The sequence below is a fragment of the Zootoca vivipara genome, chromosome 10, assembly GCF_965207765.1.
Source record: "Zootoca vivipara chromosome 10, rZooViv2.hap1.1, whole genome shotgun sequence".
Taxonomy (NCBI): domain Eukaryota; kingdom Metazoa; phylum Chordata; class Lepidosauria; order Squamata; family Lacertidae; genus Zootoca; species Zootoca vivipara.
This window is the reverse complement of record NC_142593.1, coordinates 31,987,729-32,001,864: the sequence shown is the minus strand read 5'-3', so window position 1 is coordinate 32,001,864 and position 14,136 is coordinate 31,987,729. Positions and strand designations below refer to the sequence as shown.

The window sequence follows — 14,136 nt, the reverse complement described above, 5'->3', positions numbered from 1 at the left end:
GGTGGCAATTGTGGATGTCAGATGTACAACCAAGTCACGCTATCCAATCTATGCCAGTATGGCTATCTGCTATGTGTATCGTTATGACATGGTTCTAATAATCCTCTAAAATCACTGGTTGTAAATATTTAGTAACAAAAGTTTTAGATAACAAACCCAGCTACATTCCCTAAACCAATTATTCTCATGATTACAATGGTGATTCTGCCACTTAAGATCAGGTTTTCAAGTCCCACTCAGTTTTAGTGAAGAAAATAAAATACGGTAAGTCAAAACAGAACAGAAAAAGTGTGAAACATGTTCTCATATTTCACAAAATTTTATACTGTTAGATACTTTTTAGACCCTTCAATACAAATGTAATTTCTTAAATTCAAGCTCATAATTGTGTTCCTCAAAACAGCTGCTTTTACTTTTTCATTATTGAAGACTATGCATTGTACCAGTTAGAGAACATATGCTGAAGTAAAACCCAGCATTCAGGGCAATTTTGGCAAGACTGTTAACTGTTTTACTAATGAACATCAACATATGTACTACAAATATATAGCAGACACAATGATACAAAACAGATCAGCTGTTCGCTTCTCAACCAATACACATGGGTTTTCCTCAACATCTGGACAACCATTTCTTAACCCAAATGAAACGTAGCATTTATGCTAATGACTGCACATATATAAGCGGACACACACAAGCATACTCACTACATAATTCCCAGGTGATGCAGAAGAGTATGGTATCTGAAAAAGAAAAGAAAAGAAAACTGAGCTTTATTCCCTTTGAGATATAATTTTTTTATTTTTAAAAATCCTTCATTTTGAAATTTAAAAATAGTTTCTAGAAAGAACAAGTCAGCAAATCACTGCTTAAAAAATACCAGTGATCAAGTGATCTATAAATGTCCTAAAAATAAATATAAATAAATGAATAAATGCCACTTTACTACTGCCATTTCCACTGTTTAAATCATATTAAGTAAAGCTGAAGATGGACATTTTATTATGGTTTTTCCATGCAGCAATTGTCAGAAAGCATTTTGTGGTTTTAAATGTTCTGTATAAATCAGCAGGGAACACAGTTGGTGCTGTGGTGTAAACCACAGAGCCTAGGGCAGGCTTCCTCAAACCCGGCCCTCCAGAAGTTTTGAGACTACAATTCCCATAATCCCTGACCACTGGTCCTGCTAGCTAGGGATCATGGGAGTTGTAGGCCAAAAACAAATGGAGGGCAGAGTTTGAAGAAGCCTGGCCTAGGGCTTGCCGATTGGAAGGTCGGCAGTTCAAATCCCCGCGATGGGGTGAGTTCCCATTGTTCAGTCCCAGCTCCTGCCAACCTAGCAGTTCAAAAGCACGTCAAAGTGCAAGTATATAAATAGGCAGGAATGGCATTTCCGTGCGCTGCTCTGGTTTGCCAGAAGCGGGTTAGTCATGCTGGCCACATGACCCAGAAGCTGTCTGCAGACAAACACCAGCTCCCTCGGCCTATAGAGCGAGATGAGCGCCACAATCCCAGAGTCATCTGTGACTGGACCTAACAGTCAGGGGTCCCTTTACCTTTACCTTTTTATAAATCAGCAGAATCAAGAATAGAAGAATCTTTGTTAAACAAAACAGCTGAGTTCATACTATGAGGAGTAGCAACTTATTTTATATCACCTTTCTGTAAAAAAACCCAAAGGCAGCTAACAAAATAAAAAACAACCACCAAACAATTAAGGTATCAAAACATAATAAACTTAACACGGCAGCATAACAGGCTATTTTTAAAGTAGTGGTAATTATAAGATAAGGAATGGCCAAACAGGTAATCCAACTGCCTCGTCACCAAAAGCCACCTGAAACAGAAATAGAAAAGCCAAATGCAAGGAAGATGAAAATAGACCTACAACAGGTACTGAATTCAGCTTATGAAAAGGCCCTCGGATGTGTATCTTCAGGAAGCAGAATGCTACATATAGTATTCTTGAGCCAGAAGGTATCCATGTTGATAAAGTAATGAACAACTTAACAGCAAGTTTTTCTTTTTTCTTTTTTTAAAAGGCACAAAACAGGGTTACAAATTCTAGTACATTTTGATATATACTTACAGAATTGGCATTTGTGGGGTTTGGCCAAGGTCTACCACCTCCCGGACCCCTAAAATATAAAAGTTCACAAGATAATTTGAGCTGCAGAAGAGTTAAGAGGAAGGTGAAATACAATCCTGAGAGTGGAAGTCTTTTTGTGCAGTGTTGGATCCCGCTCTTAATATAGAGGCCAGTAGCATCCTCTAATCCAGGCATCCCCAAACTCGGCCCTCCAGCTATTTTGGGACTACAACTCCCATCATCCCTAGCTAACAGGACCAGTGGTCAGGGATGATGGAAACTGTAGTCCCAAAACAGCTGGAGGGCCGAGTTTGGGGGTGCCTGCTCTAATCTAATATAAACTTCCCCAGAAATATAATATAGAGACAACCTTACACCATCTAATTGAAAGATAGACAAAGAATATTTTGGGGGGGGGGGCTGGGGGGGGAAATGCTACAGTTTCCGGACAGTTAGATTCTTAAACCACCTAATCTAATACCATCCACCACTCCCCTTTGCATCCTTTGCCACTCCTGTGCTTTGTTGGAAGTCCTTCAGCTTTCTCCCAATGGAAGTGTAGAGTGTTTGAGGACCGGGACATTTACAGGGAAACCAAAATGCTTGTTTATATGTTTGCGAAACATGGACCACTTATAAATGCCATCTCCAACTCCTCAAAAGATTCCAACAACCATGTCTCTATATCTCACTTGGGAAGACAGGAAAACTATTGTCAGTGTACTGTAAGAAGCAAAGATCACTAGTGTTGAAGCAATGATTCTTCAACATTAACTTACTAGACTGGTCATGTTGTTCGGATGCCTGATTATCATCTTCCAAAGCAACTACTCTATTGCCAACTTAATGGAAAGCGTAATGCAACAAAACAGGTTAAAGCTCCCAAGACAAATCTAAGAAAAATGTAGTAAAAACACTGACAACTGGGAAACTCTGGCCTGTGAGTGCTCCAATTGGAGAATAGCCTCTACCCAAGGTGTAATGGACTTTGAAGAAGCACAAACTCAGGACGAAAGGGAGAAACGAGGTAAGAGGAAGGCACCTTTGGCAAATCCTCACCCTGATCAACTCCCACCCGGAAACTTATGTCTCCGCTGTGGAAGGATGTGCGGATCCAGAATTGGCCTCTGTTAAGACCATATTCATGGAAAACAATTTTGCTTAGCTACAAATGATCACCAAAGAAGAAGAAGCTGTTTCTGGTAACTAATGAGCAAGTAACTATATGTCTGACAGGTAGCATATTATTACAATGTTACTGTCTTGCTTCCTTAATTTGACAGTACAGTAACTATTTACATCTTTAATTCCATTTACTTCCAGAAACATGTAATACTGACAGACACCAATTGCCCCATCTTTACCACACCGCTAACATTCTGCATATCCAATGCCTTCCTTTCTTTATCCATACTAGGGTGTAGTACCATTGGCACAAACATAATGAAGATACAGGTTGCTTTCAGAGCAACCCAGTTATTGTTCTGTTGTAATCTACAAGCAGAACTGCAATTGACTTTCAATATAGTCAAGATGTCCTGCTATGTTTTATCCATACTAGAGAACATGACATATCTGCTGTGAGAGGGGCCACCAGAAGTTCAGCACACATTCATTATAACCCTTGTGATGGATGTCAATTTGACTCTGGTTTGTTTTTTTAAAGTTGATCTTTTAACTATATGTTATAAGCTTTGATGTAAAACAAGATTGTCCCTTTTTGTAAATGTTTTAGCAGCATTTTTCTTTTTACTTACATATTCATTCCAGGCATTCCGGGGCCACCTAAAGCATTCAGTGGGGGTCTCATTGCACCTCCATAGTTCTGCAATGATAACCAAGGGTCAGACTACCACAAAACAAAAAAACAAAACCAAAGAGGAGGGGGGAAAGAAAGGACAGCAGGTTAATGACTTCCCTACACATCTGATTATTGGATAGGCCAGTGCCATTCATTTTCAGGATTTGAGTTGCTTGACTAAAAACAATTATTGTTTCTACACTCTCCCTAATTTTAATAAAACTATTTAGCATTTCTTAAGAGTCTTATTATCTTAACAATGGAAGGATATGGGACTCATTTACAAATGTTAATTGATTCATGGAGATTGTAACATTTATGATAGATAACACAACTGTCTGTGAGGGACAGATTTAATATCTATTTAACGAAAGTTGACTTTGTGTTCCACAGATATTTTGAGGGATTCAAATGGATTTTTTTTTAAAGTAAACTGCCTATTTAGTGTTAGTATTTAACATTAGAAGTATATACTTATACTGAATAAGATGACTGCTAAGTTTACTTAATAAGCAATATACAGCAAAGAGCAGGGAAATTATTCAGAAGGCACGGTTGTGTGTATTAGACTGTGTGTATTCTCAGCTATAAGAATTGTACTATTCAAAGAGAAAGCATGTCAATCTGTTGTGAGAAGGGAAGTCAGGCTTGAGTTCTTAAAAGTGGCCAATACTATTTACTTAGGTCTTAGGAGAACACTTCCATCTCCCAGGACATTCTATACAAGAACTCAAAGGAGCTGTCTTATTACAAAAGAATTTCAGAAATAGACTGGAAAGAGAAGTTGCTGAATTGCAACTTATTACCAAACTTAAAACCACGGAGAGACCTGGTCTGAATAGAGACATTGGATTCTTATCACATTATACACAATAAAGCTATTTTTAGCCATCTCACCCCTTGCTTTTTCCTGTAAGTCCAACTGCAGTCATTAACAGTTGTCAACAGGTTTACCACACCTATCAGCCAATCACCTATTCCCACCACCCTTTTAAGTAATACCCCTCCCCACCCTCTCACTATATATAAGGGTCTGGTGACTTCTGTTTCTGAAGAAGTGTGCATGCACACAAAAGCTCATACCAATGACAAACTTAGTTGGTCTCTAAGGTGCTACTTTTTTATTTTGTTTCGACTATGTCAGACCAACATGGCTACCTACCTGTAACTACAACTATTTACTGTACTCTGTAAGTGTACTCATATAACACTTTATAATTATAACAAAAATTAAAACAAAGAGCCCTAGATGAGTCTAGTCAACAAACCCATGTTGTAGGACATGTGCTCCAGTCATGCTGATGTATAACAACATGGTTCTGCAGCTATGTCATATTTTATTGAAGTCTTCCAGAAAAAGGGGTCATCAAAATGAATGCACACATACTGACATATAAAAACTGTCTCTTTTTAAAACTTTCAGCAAAAGCTTGACTGATTTTCATGCTATTCAGTTCAATTTTCTCTGATTAAGAATCTGAGGATTCACACTAGTTTCCACCTTGTGAAACTAAGGTGTTTATTGAATACTGAAGCTAAATAAACTAGATCAGTTTCTATGCTAAAACTGTTATACGAAAGGATTTGGATATTATTGATTCAATTTCAGTTAAGTGAAAGAAAAATGAATGTTGCAACAAATTGCACATTTTTACAGCTACAGTCAGGGACTGTATACAATTTCTGTGAAAGTATACAATTTCTGTGAAAGTATACAATTTTGCCAAATGGTTTAAAAATATTTAAAAAGGCAAATCTGATTAAGTCTTGGTTGAATGATTCAGTATTATGAGGGACATATGAAGAGATGTACAGTGGAACCTCGGTTTTCGAATGTAATCTGTTCCAGAAGACTGTTCCGACTTCCGAAATGTTAGAAAATTGAGGCGCAAAGGGCGGCCTGCCAATTCAATAGAGACAATTGTGAAAAACAACAGATACATGCAGCAGAAACTGTTTGACTTCTGAGATGTGTTTCAAAACAGAAGCATTTACTTCCGGGTTTTCGGCGTTCAAAAACTGAAACTTTCGGCAATGGAGATGTCCGAAAACCAAGGTACCACTGTATATGGATAGGTTCAAAAAGACGGTGAATGGCCAACAATTAGAAAGTTTAATTAATTTTTCTTTCTTTCATGTTTTCTGTCTTTTAAAAACATTGTTTTGCATTTCTCCAAGAAATAGCTAATGTAGCTATTAAACAAGTGAGAAATACCAAAGGCTTTATTCTGAATGCAATTTCAGTTAAATGGAAGAAAAATGAATGTTGCAACAAATTGCACATTTTTACAACTACAGTCAGTGAACACAGATATGCAAAACAAACTATGGTTACAGCTCCCTTACCAATGCAACACCACTATTTAATACTCAGAAATATGCTGCTTCTATACCTGATGATTCATGGAATTAATAGGTAAATGAATCATCCATGTGTAGAATAATTTCTAAGCAGAGGGTGGTGAGAACAAACAAACAAACAAACAAACAAACAAACAAACAAACAGAAAATGTGATCTTCTTTATGATCTATTTTTAAGCTTCCAGGCGCCACTGTCGGAAGCAGAAAGCTGAGCTAGGTGGATTTTGGTCTAACCAAGCAAGGAATGGTTTCAGGGATGTAGCATAGGTGTTCTGCAGGAAGTCATGCCTTTACACATAGCAACTACAAATAGTTGCATTATAAATTTCACATGAAAAGTGGAAATTTTGATATACATGGCCATGTGAACTGCAACACAAGCAACATACCTGAGGTCCTAAGGGCACCATTCCTCTAGGAGGAGTCATTCTCTGCATTGGCCCACCCATATTTGGATGTCCTGGAAAAGACATGTATTAGGGTACAACCTTTAGTTCAATAATCAGGTTAGCTGATTAAAATGTCTTTACTGTATATTCAGAGGCACATTCTTAAATCAGATTTCCCCCCACCAACAAATTGTTAATCATAGTTAATGCAAATATTTATCATACACACACTCATATGGCAGGCACCATCATAGATTATTGTTCTTCCTTTAACACAGAGGCACAGTCTCTTCTAAGATGGTGCTTGCCACAACAGTGGCTGCATTAGCTAAAAAAATAAATAAACCATTTTCTTCAAAACTTTAGCTTAACTCATATGCAGACTTAATAAGTCATTCAGCCTCAACAGCCAGTTCACTGTAGACAAGTTATGGAATGAACCTCCACTTTTATGTTTAGACAAAAAAGAAGGCTGGAAGTAATAATGGAACTGTATAATTTTAAAACAACTAATACAATTTACTAAGCATTCTTTAACTGACAGTGCTAAATAATATATAACTACATTACATATTTCAATTATTCAAAAGGAAAACAGCTAGGAACTCGGGGTAGCTGCTGAATATAGTGCAAGATTCTGGGCAGAATGCAATAGCTTCTTGGGTAATCCCTAAGCAACGGTGACTTAGGAAAAGGAAATGCTATGATAGGTAAGATATTTGAATCATCAGAGGCCTTTAGGTAAAAAACAACAACTTATTTATCCCCATCAAGTCTGACCTCAATATGAAGAATGTCATTATTCAATTTATACTGCAGAAGTAAAATGATTTAAACTCCAGATTTAGGCATAGAAGCTGTTCCCTTTGCATTAAGAGATGATTAACTACAAAGGTTTTTTCCCTTGTATGCTATGCCACGGGACATCCATGAGAAGAACAACAGAACCATCCCACCTGCAGTGCCACAACTGTGTTCATTTTTGCCTGTCACTCAGATCGCTTAACATTCTAAGAAGTGAGAGTAAGATTTCTGAACCAACATGCTGTTATCTATTGATGATACAGATTACCTTGTTGCCGTGTTGGATCCATTCCACTAGGCAATAATGGCTGACTTCCTGGGACACCTCCAAGTGCCTATAAATAAAAACACCAACATATAAAAGTTCAATTATATATGAACAGAAAGAGCTTTTTTATATATATAAAAAATGCAATGTGTTTCAAATGCCAAGCAATATTAAATATTTTAAAATATTTTAATATTATTAAAATATTAAAACAATACTTTATTGAGTTAGGTTTTTAAGATAAGCTACCTCTGACTTTCCTTACATTTTCACAAACTACAATGATTTCCAGTTCCAAACGTGCCTATCATTTTGATTGTAATTAACTTTGTTCACCCAGTTATTAGATGCCTTTTGTTAACCAAAAATTGCTGGAAACCTCAATAGGAACACTTAATAAATTCCACTGATTTCAATGGAACATTGGTTGAACGACTACATGAAAATGAAGCACATATTTAACCATGCTAATTTTGGTTAAGTTTTATAACATAACACAATCCGTGCTGTAACCGTGCCTTATATTAAGCAGTGATTTTTAAAATCCTGATATATGGTAAAATGAAAGAATCCACCCACAGACAGGGGAAATCTTCCAGATGAGGCTTTTTGCTGTGCACTTGCTCTATAAACTGAAATTTTCAGAGGGTCCAATTCGTAAACTGCTGTCATTCTTTAAATGGAGGCTGTCTTTGTCTTGCCTCAAATAAAAAGTGCAATCCCCCCCAAAAAAAATATTGGGGCGGGTGGGCAGTGAAGCACAGTGTGTGCGATGTATTTATTTGCCCACCATGGCCGAAGGCTGTGAAGAAAGTTAGTGTCACATTAAACAACACTGTTTCTTCACTTCTGCAGGTCTTCTTTCTTTTCTTTTTTGTTCTGCTGCTACAGACTGATAAAAGTACAAGAGACAAAACCCCTCAGACTCTTGACCTAGACTCCTGGGAATCAAGAGGCTGATATGGTGCATTTCCAATAAAATTTGATTTGCATTGTCAAATACCTGTATAATGTTTGGAGTTTGCTGAAATTATTGTTCTCAAAAAAGAAAGTATGCACAGTTTTGACTTTTCTGGTTCAGTTTTCTCTTGCCCCTTGCATTTCATTAATAAAGGGACTGTTACCTGATTGGGTATCCTTAAAGGTGGCCTTGGGCCTCCTGGGTATCGGGGGGACATGAAAGGCTGCAAAAGAAAATAACTACATTAAGAACACAGATACACCCATTTTAAATTAAACCCTAGAAAAACTTTGATACTAATTCTCACAACTAACAAGAACGTTAAGTGATTTGAGCAGTGACAGATGTTACTGTACTTCTTAACTGACATTTATTGATTCCTGTAATCTGGGACTATCAACATTCTGGGGCCACTAGGCATCACCACTTCTGTTCTCAGAAAAGCAAGAACGCCAACCCTGTTCCTGTAGAGCAGAAAGAAAACAGTGCCTACACTCATTGGAATCTTGTAATACAAGTTGGGAATGTAGGAACAGTCCCTTTATACATACTGTGTTAGCACTTTTCTAGGCCACGTGACTGTAAGCAGGGCTGGGGATGAGGTTAAGCCAAGAGCATATAAAAGGACTGTGTCTAAGCTTTAGCAAAGTCAGGCCAGGAGCTTTCCTGAGCTTGTTCAGAGGCTTAGACTATTCCTCCTGGCCTTAAAAACCAAACTTGGGGTGATTCTGTACAGTTCTGCTTGAGTTATGATTAATGTCAAGAACTTGGATGAGAAGCAGGATTCAGAAAAGACTTTGAATTTTCATGCAGCTTGCTTTGCTGTTTAACAAAAGGTTCTCCCTTATCAAATACCCACATTTTGACATAAAAACTTAAAATATTTTGGTTTAGCTCTACTTGCAATTCAAACAACAATTTCTTGTCTTTTGTAAGGAGAGTTTCTATGAAAATGTGAGTCTAGTACCTATATCTGCCTCTTTGAAAATGTTCCAGTTTCAGGGATTCACATTATAACGGTAACTAGACATAGAACATTATTCTCTGGAACTTTGTTTACATGACACACAGAGAAGAGAATTAAAATAAAGATTACTGTCAGGGGATTGTTGCAGCTACTCTCGAGTAAATACGCTCCAGTCCGCACTGTCTTTAAGAGTTTTATTGTGCATGCTATTTACAGTGCAGAGATAACAGAAAACATGACCGCCTAGTCCGATTCAGAACCTGGCAATGGCTGCCGCCTGCTTTTCAGCCAGCATAAAAGCCTGGGCACCCCAAAACGCTGCCCCTTCACCCTACGTGTGGACACGCGCCTCAATTCGGGTGCCGGAAGGAGAGGTTTCCCCTCTTGCTGGCTGGGGCAGCGCCTGGGCTCCGACATCTCGCTGAGTCCCTCATCTGCTGACCCTCGACCAGAGCAATGCCAGGGCTCTGACTTGTCTCTGAGCCCTTCCTGCACGCTCTGTTCTCCATAGCGTTGCCGGGGTTCAGACACCTCACTGAGCCCTCTCTCCAAACCGCTCCATTCCTCATTCCCGCCTCCTGACTCGCTGCTTGTGCTGTCGCTGGTCGAAGTGCTGGTAAGGATGACCGGGGGGGGAGGCTCCCTGTAGGGAGTCCCCCTGACAATTACCATCTAAGTTTACAAACCCAATATACTGACAGTGCAAATAAAAACTTGTAAATATACATATAATATAAAAAAATGAGCTCTGTACCTTAGCCACTGATACAACCTGCATGCAAGACCTAGATAGATTTTCATTTCCAAACTCTTACATTAATACAGCAGATGTTTGCTGCTAGGTTACTACGGTGCTAAATTCAATTATTTAAACTGTTCATTAACTGCATGCTAAACTCACAACAGCCTCTCTGCTAACATTCAATGGAATCTCATTTTGTAGGCAGCTAGATATAGAGGTTTTAGGCCAGTATGCTGCCTTTTGGATCCAAATAATTATAAAGAAGAGGTGTTTAGTTGAAGGAATGATCAAGAATAACCCAGATATCACTTGAACACGTGCTACTTATATGGAATGCCCTTGGTTGACTGCTGTTTTCCTAAACAGCTGGCAACCTCTAAGCCGGAACTTTAAACAGAAAGAAATATAACCTAAAACATTTTCTGAACATTACATAGATCAAAATTATATAATGTTACACACAACACGCAGAAATAATACCTGATATCAAAATACTAAGAGATACTGATGAAAAAGGAAATTAGCCGTATTGTTGAACTTGATTTGTACTTGATTTAAATATTACTGGTGTACCACAATGCCTATAAGTCAAGTTGTAGTTAGACAACACAGAACTCTGAATTGTGTAGCTTGTGAAATGCTATGATCTATTAAATGATGGATACAGATTTCATAGCTCCCAAATCCCCCCTCCCCAAATTTTGGAAATGTTTACACTGCAAAGTAGGCACTATTTTGAAATACTCATTTGCTTAGTTCCCAATGGCCTCACATAAGAAGCCTAACTTTCCCCTCAGAATAAGAAACCACAACTAAAGATCACTGGTATGTGCTCAAGAACTGAAAAAACAAAGCCAGGTTCTAGGCCTATTTGAAAGAAAGTAAATGGTGCCATAAGAATAAATCAGTATATGAAAACATTCCAAATGATTTACCAACATTTTGGCATCAAAGGGTTTGGCAAGCGTAACGAACAATAGTTGAAACCTTCAATTTCCAAACTATTATTACATTTGTGCCAATCAAATAATGGTTTAAAATAATCAATTCTTGGTCCAAAACATATGAAAAATGCTACAGTCAGGAATTTCACAAAACCAGAGAAGTAATAAGAATTCACATGTGTGAATATTATTGCAGAAAATTTGCCGGCCCACATTGTATGCCAAAATTGCTGTTACGAAGTACATGGGTATTGGGAAAGTAACTAAGCAGAGAGACAGACAAACATTACCACACAATTTATTAAGTAGATGGTGAGATTTATGGGGACCACTTTAGGTGGACAAGAGAAAAGTTAAATGATAAATCTGAAATGAGCAAACTATCGTTGTAATGGCAGTTGCAAGTGAAGTGTTTCATATGGGTGCTTTTGTATACCCTCCTACCTGACCATGAGGTCCCATCGTGGGATTGCTGGGGTTGTGAGTGGGGGGCTGTGCATGGGGTGAAGGCTGTGAACCTGCAGGTCCCTATGGATTAATAAAATTGGGGGGAAAGATTAGAAACATTCTTTCCCTAGGCTATTTATCCCATTTTATTCCTTATTTAATTTTAATTTTTTTTATTTTCCCCCAATTTCATTCCAAACTTCCAACACTTTTCAGAATGGAACATGACCTGAATTTGGGTGGCAGTTCCACTGAGGGTCTCAACTCGCTACTTGCTCCAGTGCAGCATACAAGCACTATTTTGAGTACTTTACAAATGGGGATGAAAAATATTAGCCTACTAAAAACCATTTAGCAGGACCACACATATCAGACACCCATTAGCAGTGTACTTGCACTAGGAAAGACTTGTACCAGTGACTGGTCTAGAACAAACTACAAGAGACAAAACAATTTGGAATACTTCCGCTGCAAAAATTAAACAGTGGTGCTAGATGCAAAAATATAGAATTTCACTGGCTGAAGGCAAAAACTTTTGTTTACTTATCAAATCTACTGTATGTGCTTCATAACAGAGAAAAAAAAGTTTAATCCAAGCATGTGAAATATATTGAAATGTCAATAAGATGTGGGATGGGGAGGAAGATTATTATTATTTTAATTTGAACACTTGTTTTGTTAGTTTAGGTACCTGTAAATTACCCTTAACTAAATTAATACAGCGAAGGATTTAAACCAATTTGCCATACTGTGCATAATAAATAAAATAAAAGTTTTATATATATAAAAAAACTATTAGCTTCATTTTGAAGTTCAAATGTTAGCCCTGCAAAAAAAAGCAATCCAAAAAGAACTGCAACTGTACCAACCTCATTTTTATTTTTATTTTACTCAAATATTCCATGGGATGAACTAACATCTATATGAGGTCTCGTTGCAAAACACAATGTTATTCTACCACAGACACACAACACAACACAACACAACACATTTAGGACCAGAACCTATAGAAAACAGAAAACAGTTTCCTATATTTAAAAACTGACTTTCAGGTAGTGTTTTGGCAGAAGCAACAGAGCTTTGGGAGGCTGACATACAAATCCAAGATTAGTAAAACAACAGCAGGCAGCAGGAAGTTACAAATGTCACAAAAGTAATCAAGCTGCCTACACCGGGACTCTGAAAACTGTGAGCAAAGAAGGAGGACAGAAGTCAAGACGCACAGCTCCACACAAATGAATCCTAGGATTGTAGAGTTGGAAGGGACCACCAGGGTCATCTAGTCCAACCCCCTCCAATGCAGGAATCTTTAACCTAATGTGGGGCTCAAACCATGCCCCTGAGATTAACAATCTCATGCTCTACTGACTGAGCTATTTGTGTGGGGAAAATACTTGTACATTTTCCATGACAGAATAGCGTAAAGGAAAGGAAGTAGAAGGGTAAGGACTACATCTCATCAGTGCTGGCCAGATGTGAGAAAAAGCAGGTTGAGCACTCAATCTGTAAGGTTTGTACTACTCTGATAGCACTAACTCTACAGCAGGGATTGAAAGTATTCTAGTATAACATATATGGGCTTTTAGCTCACTCATTAACAATAAGAAATCAGTTTTACTTATGACACTCTACTTCAAAACACATGGCTGCAGCAGCGTGCCACGAAAAATTATTTCCAAGATTTTATTATAGGATGCAAATTTGCTTTAACAATTCTGCGAACTCTACTACAGGAGAGGAGAATATCTTCTTTGGTGTGGAAACTGTGAAAACGTGATTCCAAAAATAATATTGATATTAGATATTGCAGACACTGACAGTGTGATGTTATCTTCTTCGTTATTGTTGCCGCTAAAGCAGGGGTAATAAGAAATAAGTAAAAATAAATTATGTCTAATTACTAAAAAAGCATTTTTTTTACTACGTTATGATGATGGTAAAATAGTAAATTGTGATAGCTTCCTTGGGTATCTTAGTAACAGAAGGTAGAGAAAAATGCTGTAGTAAATTGCAGTGGCTAGGAACAGTGAGGAGGAAAAGGTTTAAATCAAAGCCAAGAGATCAAACAATGCAAGAGATACCTATAAGTGTGCAGGTCACAACCACACTGACAGGACTTCAATTGCATCACACATTCATTTGTGCTCTGAATAGTACTGAGCAGGGTGGATAAAAATCAATGATTTTTTTTTAAAAAAAAATCGTATTTTTTTATTTAAATCGATTTTTTTATTTAAATCTGATTTTTTAAAATAGAATGCTTTTTCAGGAAAATATATTATCATCCAAAGGTTATTCCATCATGAAATAAAGATTAGTTTTTTAATTATGTAGAATAAGGTTGTATATGTTTAATTTTTGG

At 37.5% G+C, this 14,136-nt stretch overlaps 1 protein-coding gene across 8 annotated transcripts in view; it reads right to left on the bottom strand.

Moving 5' to 3' along the window:
- SSBP2 (single stranded DNA binding protein 2) overlaps nucleotides 1–14,136 on the bottom strand; it is a 122,006-nt gene that overhangs the window by 13,800 nt on the left and 94,070 nt on the right. For 4 of the 8 annotated variants that reach the window (XM_035100271.3, XM_035100272.3, XM_088653269.1 and 1 more), the window contains 6 exons: nucleotides 8,838–8,897; nucleotides 7,714–7,780; nucleotides 6,642–6,712; nucleotides 3,847–3,914; nucleotides 2,090–2,138; nucleotides 708–743 (listed from right to left, as the gene is read on the bottom strand). In XM_035100271.3, coding sequence (XP_034956162.1) covers nucleotides 708–743; nucleotides 2,090–2,138; nucleotides 3,847–3,914; nucleotides 6,642–6,712; nucleotides 7,714–7,780; nucleotides 8,838–8,897 — 351 coding nt within the window. Of the gene's footprint in view, nucleotides 1–707; nucleotides 744–2,089; nucleotides 2,139–3,846; nucleotides 3,939–6,641; nucleotides 6,713–7,713; nucleotides 7,781–8,837; nucleotides 8,898–11,771; nucleotides 11,856–14,136 lie in introns of all 8 variants that reach the window. The other 4 variants (XM_088653266.1, XM_088653268.1, XM_088653267.1 and 1 more) reach the window with 2 other exon arrangements.